At 38.3% G+C, this 14,710-nt stretch overlaps 1 protein-coding gene across 1 annotated transcript in view; it reads left to right on the forward strand.

Annotated features, from left to right (window-relative positions):
* Positions 1–14,710, forward strand: part of SERAC1 (serine active site containing 1) — a gene marked incomplete in the record, with an annotated part of 923,851 nt that overhangs the window by 420,995 nt on the left and 488,146 nt on the right. The window contains 1 exon segment of the mRNA XM_044063262.1: positions 10,626–10,739. Within this exon segment, the coding sequence (XP_043919197.1) occupies positions 10,626–10,739 (114 nt within the window).

A 14,710-nucleotide genomic window follows, 5' to 3' on the forward strand; every position in this document is an offset into this window, starting at 1 on the left:
CAACTGAAAAAAGAAAATGTACGTATTATAAAACAAGATAAAGGAGGAGGGGTGGTTATTATGGATATACAAGATTATAATAGGAGATTACAAGAAATTTTAGATACAGCAACCTGTCAAAGTTTTAATGAATGAAGTGAATGGAGCATATAGGAAAATAAATATGCAATTAAATGACATGTTTATTAATAGATGTATTAGTACTGAGATGTACAACTACTTATATGTTTCACCTGCAAGAGTCCCAGTGTTTTTTGGAATGCCAAAAATACACAAATCCATTTCCAACCCTCCACTGCACCCCCTAGTTGAAGGGATGGACTCTTATTACCTCAGCTATTGCTAAATACATAGATTTTGAAATTAAACATATCCCTAAAAATGAGAAACAAATCTGTAAAGATTCCTGGTCCTTTCTGCAACATATGAATGATATAGAATGCAACTGTAACGATATATTAGTTACAGTTGATGTATGTGATTTATACACTGTCATTCCACAAGATAAAGGTGTAGAATGGACCAGTGAAATGTTAGTGAACTATCATATGCATCAGGATAAAATTAGTTTATTAATGAAGTTATTAGAGATAGTATTGAACAACAGTTATATTACATTTAATGGCATGTATTATTTACAAAGAAGAGATATTGTGATTGGGTCATCAAGTGGGGGGGGGGCTTATGCCAATATCATCATGGCTTATTGGGAAAGGAAATATGTATTTAGTAGTAGATTTCATGAATATATTAAATCTTACCATAGGTTCCAGGATGACATCAGCATTATATGGAGAGGCACCAATGAGATGTTAGATGAATTTTTGACATATATAAACAGTGCAAGAACATTTTTAAAGTTTGCATGGAAGGTCAGTTGTGATTATATGGAATATTTAGATATTGAATTAAGTAAGGAATATGGAGAAGAAAGGTATGTAGCCCAGATAAACAGAAAGGAGACATATTCAAATTTACACTATAGCAGCTCACATCCCCAACATCAGAAAAAATCAGTTGTAAAAGGGCAAGTTGTTAGAGCTGCACAAATAATTGCTAAACAACAAGACTTTGTAGATGAATGTACCAATTTACGAAGTATGTTTCATGTTAGGGCATACCCCATTACGCTTGTAGAAGATGATATAGGAATAAGAAGGAAAAGGGAGAGTGGTTATTTTAAACCCATTCTAAATAATATCCGCCATACTAATGAAATAGAAGGATATAAAATGGAAAATAGAGTTTTAGACATTAATATTTCACAAGATATCGATAGTATTTCAGAGGATAACACAAACAGGTTTTCAGAAGCATTACTTACAACATATAGTGAGGATTTTAGTGTATTAAGATGGATTTTTGAAAAAACTGGACAGTTAAGTGAAGAGGAAGATTTTAGGAATTTATTTGATGTAAAACCACTTATAGTGAACAAGAGGGGTAAGAATTTGAAAGATCTTTTAAAATGTAAGGGAGACAAAGATAATAGTATGCATGGCATGAAAAAATGTGGATTTTGTAAATGGTGCCACAAAATACAAGTTAATACGATATTTACTATAAGAGGGAGAAAATATGTTAGAAAAGGAAAGTACAACTGTGAGTATAAGGCTGTAGTATATTTAGATACATGTAAGTCGTGCTCAGCTTATTACATAGGGAAAACAGGAAATTTTCCCAATGAATATATGAGCATGAATATGCAATTAAGAAATCTAACTTAAATAAGGCTTTAGCCAAACATTCCATTAGTCATCCTAGACACCAGTTTACTTATACTATGGTAGATCATGTAGATATGGATGATAAGAAACCATGGGGCTCGCTTTTAGAATTAAAAGAATTGGAATGGCAAGTAAGACTACAAGCAGATAGTTGGCCAGGAATTAATGAATGTAGTTCCATAGCCCCAATTCTTAAGTTAAAGGCGCTTAAAAGAAATAAAATTAGTGGAAATACTTGAACATTTAGATATTAGCGCATAGATATAGAAACTTAGTAGTATGTATTTCTAATTATTTATTTACTCTATGCTTCCATATTTAACATATTTAACACATTGAATATATATTTATTTTATTATATTTATCATATGTATTACAATATGTAACTTTTAGTATGTTTGAGTGGCATTAGATGGGAATATTTGTTTTTTATAGGTTGTTACATGTATACTTTTTATAAAGTTTGGTATTTGTAATTTAATGGAATAATTCAGCATGATTAGGGCATTGTCTTTTTAAATTTGTATTTTTAAATGTCCATTTTAAGATCATATATATTTTAACTTATGACAGAAAATGATATCATGACTTACTGTTTTTAAGGTGTGGAGAATTGTAAAAGAATGTCGTCTGAAGTATAACATTCATTTATACAAAAGCGCTAACCATTTATTTTCTTCGTGATTGCTTTTTGACTAAATTTTGTTGGCTGATTTCATGGTGGTTCGTTCCTGGATTTCTTCTTGAACGTTGCATTTGTGTTTGATGGTTTATCGTTTCATTCATGTGGTGTTTTCATTTTATATATATATATATATATATATATATATATATATATATATATATATATATATATATATATATATATATATATATATATATATATATATAATACACACACAAAATCAAGTGGCTGAAATAAGTTGGATGCTATGGAAGGAAACGTAGCATATGGAATATATTGGAGAGCTTTACACAGAGGTAGGAACCATTTAACAAGAGATTTCACAGCTCAGAGTAGAGCTAGGCTCACCCAGGAGAGAAATGTTAGAAGGAAAACATAAAAATAAAGTACTGAAAGTAACAATTGGCTTCTAGAAAGAAGAGGTACAACAAATTAAATTGAGGTTAGTTTGTTCAGAAGAAGCAAGAAGAGATAGAGGCTTGAACTAGATAGGAAATTGCGTGACTAGGATAAAGAAATGAGTGGAAGGGAATGACGTTTTATGGAAGGCCAGATTGCTGACACATTTTAGTCAGCATGAGTAGTGGAGTTGGGTGTCATGCATTTTTCTAGGAATTGTGAGCTTCAAGGGAATAGAAGTTTACTGCTGCTCATGCCAAGTCTGTTTACAGTGTGCAGCTGTTTAGCAAATGGTATCACTGTTGTGTTAAAGAATTTAAAAGCATTATTATTAGCATATTTGTTTTTGATGCAGAAGGCTGTGGGTTCTACTCCCACAGAGTGTAGATGGATTGCTGATACCATGTTTTACTTTATGGGGGGTGAGATGCTGCAGTCCTGAGTATGTCCTTTGGATTAGATGCTTAATAACTGTGAACCTGTTGTCAGTTTGCCATCCATTCTCTACTGCAGTATTATCAGCTTACCATTTTTTTAAATGTAAGCTAGACAATTTATTCTTCAAGGCAGCTGACACTGAATTTGGAGATGAAACCCTGAAATATAAAATTGTTTGCCAGCAGCAACCTCTTCATTAGTTGCAGATCTCTTTTTAATGTGAGATTGTTCAGATGACTTTTACTTCTGTGGAGATTGTGCATATTGACCGATATTGGTGGATTACAATAACAGAAGATGTTGTGTGGTCCTATCTCGCCTACATTCTTTACTCACGGGTTCGGAGCCGGGAATCTGCTCAGACTCGGCCAACTATTTCTCTAGCATGAAGTCTCTAATTGGCTGGGCTAACCCGGTATCCCAAGATGCACCTCGCTCTAGCCCCAGATCTCATTTGCCGCTCGTAGAGTTAGGACGTGGTCTCGCTTGGCTGTGGCTAAGTACCCTTTTCAAATACTTTTTCTACGTATTTTAGCATTCAGTTGTCTTGTAAAAGCTATTTTAATAGCTAGTCTATTTTGACAAGTTCTTGTGAGCGTTTGTGAGTACTGTGTTTGTTTGTGGTATCCCTCTGTTTCGCGGGCTAGGCCCGTTTAAGTTAGAGGACCTAGTCCTCTCCAGTGTTGTTCCATTGTTTAATTGTGCTGGTTTTTGCTTTGTCGGTAGTTAGTGTCCCTCATAATTTGGCAAAGAAATGTTTAAATTAGAGTTTCCTTGGCTGTTAGTGTGATTTGGTTTTTCCCGCCTTCCTCTAGTGTTTGTCTGTGTCGGTTGAGAGTTGTGCGGTTGTTTACCATGTCTAAAGAGCAGAAAGAACATAAACCCTCCGGGTTTAAGAAGTGTACGAAATGTGGCTACAAAATGTCCATTACAGATGGGCATTCCATCTGTGTTTATTGTCTTGGTGCTATTCACCTGCAAGAGTCCTGCAGTTTTTGCCACGTTTTTAGGCCTAGGGTACTGCAGGAAAGAAAAAAATAAGCTGATTTTGAAGGGCCTGATTAAGCCCTCCTTTGAGGAGGCCTTTGATTCTTCTTCGTCTTCTAGTGCTAAGTCTAAGCCTTCTAAGGCCAAGAAAAGATCTCCGGCTCCGTCTGCCTCTTCGGAGCCGCCGGAGAAGGTTTCAAAAGTGGATACTTCCTCCTCGGTTCCATTGTCTTCTGGGCAGCAGGAGAAGGTTTTGGAAATGGATAATACCTCCTCGGCTCCATTGTCCTCGGGGCCGCAGGAGGTATCTGTTGTACTGGAGTCTACCTCTGCTCCGATATTATTATGTTATCCCTTTTTAATGTGAGATTATTCAGATGACTTTTACTTCTGCAGAGATTGTGCATATTGACCGATATTGGTGGATTACAATAACAGACGTTTTAGTAGACTTATATTGTTGAAATGTTCTGAATTGGGCAGTTTTGTCATTATTGGTTCATACATTTTATTTCATTATTTTCTGGAAAAATGTTCAAAACTACAGATTTAAAACCGGCTCTAACAAGTGGTGCTGTATTATACAAGGAATATAATTTAATACAATTGGGAAGGTGAATCAAAAGAACTCATGTATGCATATGTGGTCCAAAAACATTGTGCAAGGGGCCTATGATTTGAAAACAGCCCAGAGGTAAATTTGATCTGCCACTGGCCAGATGCATGTTCTTTGAATTTTGCTTTCAATGCTGTTTCAATGAGTTTGCATTTCAGGGACAGAGAAGTCTGTTTCCATTATGAGTCTGAATTGCTTTGTTTAGCAAATGCCTGTCAGTGTTTGTGCTATAAAATTTAAAATAAAAGTTGTACATTAAATCCAAATAATAATTGTAGACGTAAAGCAGAAACCATTATGCATACTGAGAAGTTTGAAACTGTGTTTGTAGTAACTGGGGAGAAATAACCAAGTAATGGGACACTGGACTGGTGTGTGTGTGTCCGTGTATGTGTGTGTGTGTGTGTGTCTGTGTGTGTGTGTCTGTGTGTGTGTGTGTCTGTGTGTGTGTGTCTGTGTGTGTCTGTGTGTCTGTGTGTGTCTGTGTCTGTGTGTGTCTGTGTCTGTGTCTGTGTGTGTCTGTGTCTGTGTGTCTGTGTCTGTGTCTGTGTGTGTCTGTGTCTGTGTCCATTATCCTGCCAAGGGCCCCATTATGCCATGCTCTGGTGATTGGTAATGGTGTATAGGCACAGAAAAGGGAACAGTGTGCTAAATGAAAAACTAACCCTGGTAGAGGTTTTAGTTGAGTGTAGAACAGAAGCAGCTATTAAAAAAGGGATAATTAATAGGGTGTAGAAAATATTGCATGATAACTTTAAGAAGCCATCACATGGGGTTGGAAAAGAATTGGAAATGAGAAAGGAAATGCAGTTTGCAAAAGAACCAGGGGAAGACCTTTCCTAAGTATGCAGCAGCAGGGTCCAGAATGTGTAGGATTTTTGCATGAAAGTAATCACATAGTTTTTATACCCCAAGAAGACTTGGGGATTCTTCCTCTGGTAGATAGCAGATGCTAGAAGTGTAATGGGGAGGAGAGGAAATTGGGAAATGTTTTTTAGAAATGTAATTAGTGGAAAGATTTTAAAAATTCCCTACGGGGTGCCTTTTTTAAACACCTTTATTGAATTATCACTTCTGACATAGGGAAACCAACATTTATATAAAAGCAATCAAACAATATTAACAAGTTTTCATTTACAAGTACTGTACATTACATATATCATTATACATCTCTTAATTTAAGTGACATTATATAAATTATTCAGTGACTGCCTTCTCTTAAACCCTATTCCTCCTCCAAACCATTTTTCTACATGAATTGTTCTAAAAATTTCCATTTTTTAAAACAAGAAGCATCGTTATCACTAATAATATAGGCAGTCATAAAACAAACCATATTCAGATATTTTTAGTTTCAAACATTATACATCAGTTTATCCAGTCGTCAGTCAAACAATGTGCAGCTCATTCAAATCCTGCCTTCTTTTAAACCTCATTCCTCCTCCATGTTTTTCTGTGTAATTTACTAGCATTTTCTAAAGATCTCATTTCCATTTGTTTTATCTCTATTACTATATTCACAACTTCTAGTACAGTTGGTTTAGACAATAATTTCCATTTTCTAGCAATTGTTTTTTTTGGCAGCCTCCATAATTAGACTCAAGACCTTACTATCTTTAGGCAATTCTGATTCTGTATCGTAGCGTAAAAAAATAATTTCTTTAGTTATACCAATTTGTTCAAGTATTTCCAGTAGAGTAGCCTGCAAGGGATTTTTAAAATCTGCCAATGTATTATACTCCCAGAAAATATGTTCCCATTTACCTCTTTCTTTTCCCCCATCACACCGCCAACATTTGCCCATCTACCTGAGGAAAATCTTTGGATTCTACTTGGTGTATAGAAATACCTATATAAGCACTTCCAAGCAAAGATCCTAAATCTTCTACATTTTGTTGCATATTTGGGAGTTACACATATAGCTTCCCATTGTTTCTTTGTGAATTGTTTGCCTAACCTCTGTTCCCAATCCTTTATAACCTCCTCTGATTGATTCTTGTAGTTATCATGCAGTATTTTATATGCTCTGCTATCCCTTTTATAACAGCAGCTTCTATTCTAGATTTTCCCAAAAACTACCAGGGCTGGTCTTTTGCTTAGAATTTCCGTTTTCTCTTTACCTGTACTCCAATTTCAGCTCTTGATAGGGAAGGGGATCTCTAGCCTGCAGTCCCAGAAAATACTTGGCCTCTTCCCATTCTATTACCTTTTCTCATTATTTACTCCCAAGACCTTAGCTCCCTTGCCAGCTTTTTTCTCTCCAGTAAACTCCAGCCTCCTATTGTCTGTATCCCTAATGGCAGTCATCCCTGTCAGCAGAATCTGCTTTATGCATTCTGTGTTGGCTTAGTTCTTAGAATAGTTTCTGTTACTTTATGAATATAATAATTTGTATGGTTTTGTTATTCTCCTTAAGGATCTCCATCCAAAATTCCAGTCTCTCCTTGTTTCTTAAGGCCCCCCCCATTTCATCATCATTTCTTTCCACTTTGAATTGTAGCTTTCTGCTTGTGCTACATATAGGAACCTTGACTGTGTAGCTCTGAAATACCCCTTCAAATCAGGTAATCCCAAACCAGCATGCTCCCTTGGAAAGATCAGCTTATCCCATTTGACTCTTGATATCTTCCCTCCCAGATAAAATCCTTCAACTGTTAACTGCTAGCCAAAACTTCTCTTCTGGTTGATAAAAATGTCTGACTTGTATATAAAACCAAAGGGACTAAAGACATTTTGACTGCTTGTATCTTGCTATCCATATTTGTAAAACAGCTTCCAAGTTCTCATTTTTTGTATTATCTTTTGTCCTTACAGAGTGCTTTGATACAAAATGGGGACGAAATGCTTGTATCTGAGGAATAATCTTTTGAGCTTTGTTGTAGAATTTACATTGCCTAGACATAGGCTTTACAAAGGTTAATTCTACTGGCTGCCTGATCTTTGGAAGATACTAGGCTAATGGCCCTTAGGACTGTTACAAGCCTAGCCAAGTTCTGCCCTTGTTTCCACGATCAGCACCTAGTGAACTTGTCCAAGACAGACAGGTGGAACCCCTGGGGTGAATTTATGGTTACCCATCCAATCCTCCAGGTTGCGCTTGAAGAGGGCCAAAAAGGTGCTGCGCTTGACATGAATTTGGGAGTCTGTTCCACAGGTGTGGTAACCTCTAGGAGACCAATCTGTCCCTCCAGCAGGCTGTATTAATGTCACATACTAGGTTATGGTCTTTAGAGTGAGTAACCCATGAGTCAATGCAGCATTTCCAATAAAGCCGAGCCAGAGATTGCTTTATATGGAAGGCAGAGACTGCCCCTTAGTAGTGTGTATGAAACGGAGTAAAGTGACAGTGATTTCAGCCGATCTACATACGACAGATGCTGAAGACATTGAATTGTCCTTGTGAGGAACTTTTGTGGTCTCTCCAATTGCTACAGGTGCTTGGAAAGGTACATACCAAAAGGGGTGTTGTACTCAGTTATTGGCCTGATAAGGGAACAGTACAGGGAGGTTATAACTTTTTTTTCCAGGAAGCAATGCCCTTACTTATGAGATGAGCAGTATAGAATGTCCTTCTTACCACTGTGGAGCCATAGTGATCAAAGGTAAGGTTGCTGTCAACCTGTGTGCCTAGGTCTCTCACCACTGAGTGCATGTTTAGAGCGTTTCTGTTGATGTGGTAGTTAGCCAGAACATCAATATTAATGAAAGGGATGATACATTTTTTTTGCATCGAGTGTTAAGGCTGTGACTTTGGCACCAATCATTTGTTTGCGTAAGACCCTCTTGTAAGATGTTGACATTGTTTGGGGATTCTATGACTCCTCCCAGTTTGCAGTTGTAAGCAAACTTTGTCAGCCACAGACCTTTGGTTTTTTGCATGTACTTCAGAGAGAGATTTCAAACAGTAAGCGGTCCCAGGGTTGATCCCTGTGGAACACCACTGGTTACTGGTCCACTGTTGGAGGTGGATTCACCTAGTTTGACTGTATGGGTTATATCAGTGAGCCAATTAACGACCCACCTAATGATGTAAGGGCTGGGTGAGTTTGTCAATAATGGCTAAGTGGGGAATAGTGTCAAAAGCCTTGGCCAAGTCCAGGTAGGCTGTATGCACAGTTTTCCCCTCATCCAGGGCTCTGGTGACTGTGTCAAAGAAGTCCACCATGTTTAACAGGCATGATCTCTCTATCAAATCCAAACTGAGTAGGGTCATGTGTTTGGAGATTACCTATGTCTTTGTTAATAAGGTCCATGATAATTCGCTCGATGGCCTTGCAGATAAGGTTAGTCAGGCTAATAGGCCTGTAGTTCCTATGGTCAGTGGAAGCACCACCTTTGTGCAAGGGGATAATGGTGGCTATTTCCCATTCAGCTAGGAGGAAGCTGGTGCTTAGACTGTGATTGAAAAGAGTACCCAATGGTGCTGCTAATTCTTGTTTTGAGCCCATGTAGGATGCAGCCTGGGATGTTATCATGTCCCGTAGATGCTGTGTTTTTGACCTTAGAGAGGGGATTTACAACCTGCTCTCTAGAGATACAAGGTGGGGGACAGGTGGAAGGAATTTCATGGGGTATGTGTGGTGGGTCAGGGGAGTGAGGGTTTCACAGAACCTGTCAGCTAACAGGTTCCTTATGTCCACAAGCTCAGTGTATGTGGTATCATTAACTATCAGTTCTGTGCAAGTCTGTGTCTCACCTTTTAGGCTACGGATGTAACTAAAGAATGCCTTATGGTTGTCCTTAGTTGAGGACACTAATTTAGATTCATAGTTTGCTTTGGAGGATTTCACAAGAAGTGTTATTTGCTTGTTTAAGCTGAGGAGAGAGTGTTTCGAGTTTAGGGCATGCTCCCTTTTACTTTTGGACAATTCCTTCCTCTTATTGTAAACCCTGTTAATGGTAGTTGCCCACCAGGCAGGTTTGCTTTTGGTTGAAGAGCTTGTTTTGGTTCTGCCAGGTACAGCTGCATCAATGCAGTTATATAGGTGTTTGTAAAAAGCATTGGTGTAGAACTCTGCATAGTTGCCAGTTATCTAAACGGGGAGGTACAGTAAAGCTATTTATACCATCCCTTAGAAGGATATAATCTGCTTTGGAGACATTTTTTAGTTTAGTTGCTGGGGGGGTGGGGGTCCGGTGTGATAGTTACTGAAAAGCAATTACTAGAAAATCAAGATCTAAACCAACGGTTATTGAAATATTAAATATTGCAAGGGAGGTTATAAAACTGAATGTGAGATACTTAGAAAAGGGAATGAACATTTTTAGTAATTGAATTTGTGGTAACAGTATATGTAGAATGTTCTGGAGAAAGGGTAATTTTTAAGTGGTACATTCATTGAACAACTTGTGTCATGCTGGACTGCATAAAATTGTTAAAGAAAATGCATATTATACTGTAGTTTGTTTTCTGTTAATATGTATATACCTACGTTACAAATGAAAACATGATTTAATATAAGATGTTTAAAAAAGGGGGTGGGCAGGCAATACCACCTCTAGCTTAGTAACTTGATATTTTTAAAGCACTTGCATGAGGGTAACGACAGAAGTATCCAACTATTACATCCACTGTAAAAGACCCTCTTGAAGATCAGTGGACAAGATGAACACAGTTTTATATGTACAGTATAATTGGGAACATGCAGAATGCAGTCAATTTGATTTCATACTGATAAAGATAGTGAACTTAATGGTATCCTGCAAAGCTCTTCATTTATGGAAGATGTTTATTATGTTTTGATGGTTCACTTTTTCCACCGTTTGATTGTAGGGAGGATTGTGGTGTTTTGGAGGAAATGGACTCCCTTATGCCCAAAGTTTGAGCAATGTTCCTTTGGAGAAAGTAGAGTCCTTCTGCTTGCAAGCTTTGGTGGAACATTCTAAGGTAATAAATTTCAGAAGTTATTGTTCTAATAGTTGAATCGTTTCCAGCATAGTTCAGCTTATGTTATAGATAAAGCTTTGTGTTTGATTTCCCTGTTTATTTTCTGAGATAATATGCAACAAAGCAAAGCATGATTTTTGCCATGCAAACATTTGCAGTATGAAAACAAATCAGCGTCTCCCTTATTGATGTCAGTCATTATCTCATATGTTTTTCTTGTAGACATACGTAAAGTGGATGTAAAAAGTTTACACACCCATGTTAAAGTGGCAGGTTTTTGTGATATAAAAAAATAAGACCACAATAAATCATTTCAAAACTTTTCCCACCTTTAATGTGACCTATAACCTGTACAATTCAATTGAAAAACAAACCAATCTGTTAGGGGAAAAAATATAAAAAATAAAAAACATACACTAAGCTGGTTGCATAAGTGTGCATATCCTTAAACTAATACTTTGTTGAAGCACCTTTTGATTTAATTACAGCATTCAGTCTTCTTGGGTACACACCTGCCATGACTTAGAGACTCTGATTAACCCCAAATAAAGTTCACCTGTCCTAGTAGTATTTTCCTGGCATTCAGTTGGCTGCTGCAGCAAAAGCCATGGTACGCAGAGAGCTTACAAAGCATCTCATTGTTGAAAGGTATCAGTCAGGAGAAGGGTACAAAACAATTTCCACAGCATTGGATAAACCATGGAACACAATGAAGACAGTCATCAAAAAGTGGAGAAAATATGGAACAACAGTGACGTTGCAAAGAAATGGACGTCCCTCCAAAATTGATGAAAAGACAAGACGAAAACTGATCAGGGAGGCTGCCAAGAGACTACAGCAACACTGAAGGAGCTGCAGGAATTTCTGGCAAGTACTGGTTGTGTACTACATGTGACAACAATCTCCCGTATTCTCCATATGTCTGTACTATGGGGTAGGATTGCAAGATGGAAGCCTTTTCTTACACAGAAAAACATCCAGGCCCAGCTAAAATTTGCAAAACAATACATAAAGTCTCCCAAAAGCATGTGGGAAAATGTTATGGTCTGATGAGACCAAAGTTGAACTTTTTGGCTACAATTCCAAAAGTACGTTTGGCGGAAAAACAACACTCCGCATCACATCACCAAAAGAACACCATCCCCATGGTGAAGCATAGTGGTGGCCGTATTCTGCTTTGGGGTTGCTTTTCTTCAGCTGGAATTGGGGATTTAGTCAAGGTGGAGGAAATTATGAACAGTTTCAAATGCCAGTCACTTTTGGCCCAAAACCTTCAGGGCATCTGCTAGAAAGCTGAAGATGAAGAAGAATGTCACCTTTCAACATGACAGTGACCCCAAGCATACAATCCAAATCAACAAAATAATGGCTTCAGCAGAAGAAGATTAAAGTTTTGGAATGGCCCAGCCAGAAACCAGACCTAAATCCAATAAAAAACCTGTGGGCTGAACTGAAGAGTGCTGTGCACAAGAGATGCCCTCACCATCTGACAGATTTGGAGCACTTTTACAAGGAAGAGTGGGAAAATATTGCCAAGTCGAGATGTGCCATGCTGATAGACTCCTACCCAAGAAGATTGAATGTTGTAATTAAATCAAAAGGTGCTTCAGCAAAGTATTAGTTTGAGTGTGCACACGTGTGCATCAAGCTTAACGTATGTTTTTTATTTTTTTATATTTTTTCCTCTAACAAATTTGTTTGTTTTTCAATTGAATTTTACAGGTTATAGGTCACATTAAAGGTGGGAAAAGTTTTGAAATGATTTATTGTGGTCTAATTTTTTTTTATATCACAAAAACCTGACATTTTAATGGGTATGTACACATTTTATATCCACTGTATCTGCAAGGTGACATCTATTTCACTGTTAAGCAGTTATGCCTTTTAGCAATACCAGATCCAGCACAAGGAAATGTAGACAGCAGCCTAAGGCCCAGTGCTGGCAGGGGGTCCCCAAAACATTAAAAAAAATGCCCCACTCACATTTCCCAACCAGTTTCTTCCCTTTCATTGGCTGAAATGCTGTATCATTCAAGCCAGTAAGATAGACTTTGCAGAGTATATTGGGTTGTCAATCAAGGTAACCTTGTATAGGCTAGTTTTCTGAAGCTCAAATTCTCCTCCTTCTCTCTTTCTGTGACAGCAGCTTGGCTGAGCATATTCTGAGAGGGAAGCCTTCAGCTGACAGAGGAAGTGAGTGGTCAGTCTTTATGCTACCCAACGAAGAAAGTCCTCTTGACTCTTAACAGAACCAAGTGCTGATCGTCCTGCTTACAGCTCGGATAAGCCACCTTTGGGAACCCCTTCCTCTCATTTTCTTATTATATTTATGAGTCTGTTTTTATTTTTGTTTAAAATATTTATTTTAATATTTTATTTCTGTCAGTGCTTACAGTAATTCCTGTGGGGATTTCTGCTCATAGATATGTTTATTTGGCTTCTGTTTTTGATGAATGCTTATTTTTACTGTTTCTGAGGAAACTTTCATTGTTTCTGTTAAATGTGCAGTGTGCATGTATGCCGTTAGACACTGGGGCCTGTATTTACTGTTGTTACTGTGATTTATCATCTTTTGATAGGAAAATATTGTAGAATTTGAATTTTTCAGCATTTTTACATTATTTATTGTTGGACTCTGCACTGTGATGTTCTTCATTCCACATTGCTGCAGTCCTAACCATTGGGTAGTCCGCTGTCCAGTCGGCCCGAATACCAAAGTATATGGCTGACGTCGGTCAGGGCGCATTAGACTGACGTCAGTACGTCAGGGTACTAATGCGCATGACCGACGTCATATCCTCAGTCTTTTTTGCCGCATGGTCCGATGCAGAAGCAATTTTGCGAGTGCAGGTTGGCGTTCTGAAAGTTTCTGAAGTCAGAGTTTCAGACCGAATCAAAGTTGGCTAAGTACCCGTTGGGGATTATTTTGTTTTCTTGCCTCAGTATTTAACCGGATGTCAGAAAAAGTAAATAACTGTATTTCTTGTGGGAAACAGATACCTCATAGGGATTACCATACTTTGTGTATACCTTGTTTAGGGCCTGAGCACGGCGTTGTTGGATGCCGCTCTTGTGCTAGATTTAACAAACGCACTATTAAGAGAAGGTTAGACTGTGCCAGGTTAGTGTTTGGGAAGCGTTGTAACTATAAAATGCCGTCGGATGCTCCGGCGGCTTCGCTAAAAGCGCAAGGACAAAACAGCAAAGCCTAGAGGAAGAACCGACAGCCCCTGATGTCGGTTCTTTAGAAACTCAGTGGAGCCGGAGGTTTTGCCAGGTGTTTCTTTGGAGTCTCAGGGAGAGACTTTACTGTTACAGGATGTTTCCTCTCAGGAAGTAGGCCAGGCTGAGGGGGCTTCTCAGGTGGCTGTTCTTCCCTCACTTCCTAAGGTGGTTAGGGCCTCCCCTTCTGTTTCCAAGGCTTCCTTAAGGGGCAGGCCAAGTTTTGCTTCAGAGGGGGTTTCTCCTAGTGCTTCTGGGTCTTTGCCTAAGAAGCATATGCTTAAAATGGCAGAAGATTTGATTACTATGATAAGGGGTTCTATGCCCCCTCCTGATAAGAGGCCTAGGGTGGAACCTGAGTTTGAGAGTTTTGGGCAATGCTCGGAGGCTTCTGAGTCTTCGGCTGAAGACTTGCAGGAGTTCCCTACTTATTCTGATTCTGATGTGGATGATTCTACTCCTTCGGCTTCTCCTCCTGAGGATTTTTCATTTTCAGAGACTTTGCATTCCATGAGGGAACATTTTAAATGGGAAGGCCAAGATTTCTCTGATTCCAGGAAAAGGCTTAGGGAGTTCTTGTTTTTACCCCAGCATAGGCCTTTAGCTATACCTCCTGTTTTGAATGTGGTGGAAGATGTTTTTGCAGAGGCTTCCTTGAATCCTGATTCTTTGCCTCCTGCCCCAGTTAAACGGATAGGTATTATAGGGTGCCTGAAGCTCATAAGTATCTTTTAAGAGTCCTAGGGCAG

This window comes from Protopterus annectens, chromosome 1.part0 (assembly GCF_019279795.1).
Source record: "Protopterus annectens isolate FY-2018-M chromosome 1.part0, PAN1.0, whole genome shotgun sequence".
In the NCBI taxonomy this organism is placed as follows: domain Eukaryota; kingdom Metazoa; phylum Chordata; order Ceratodontiformes; family Protopteridae; genus Protopterus; species Protopterus annectens.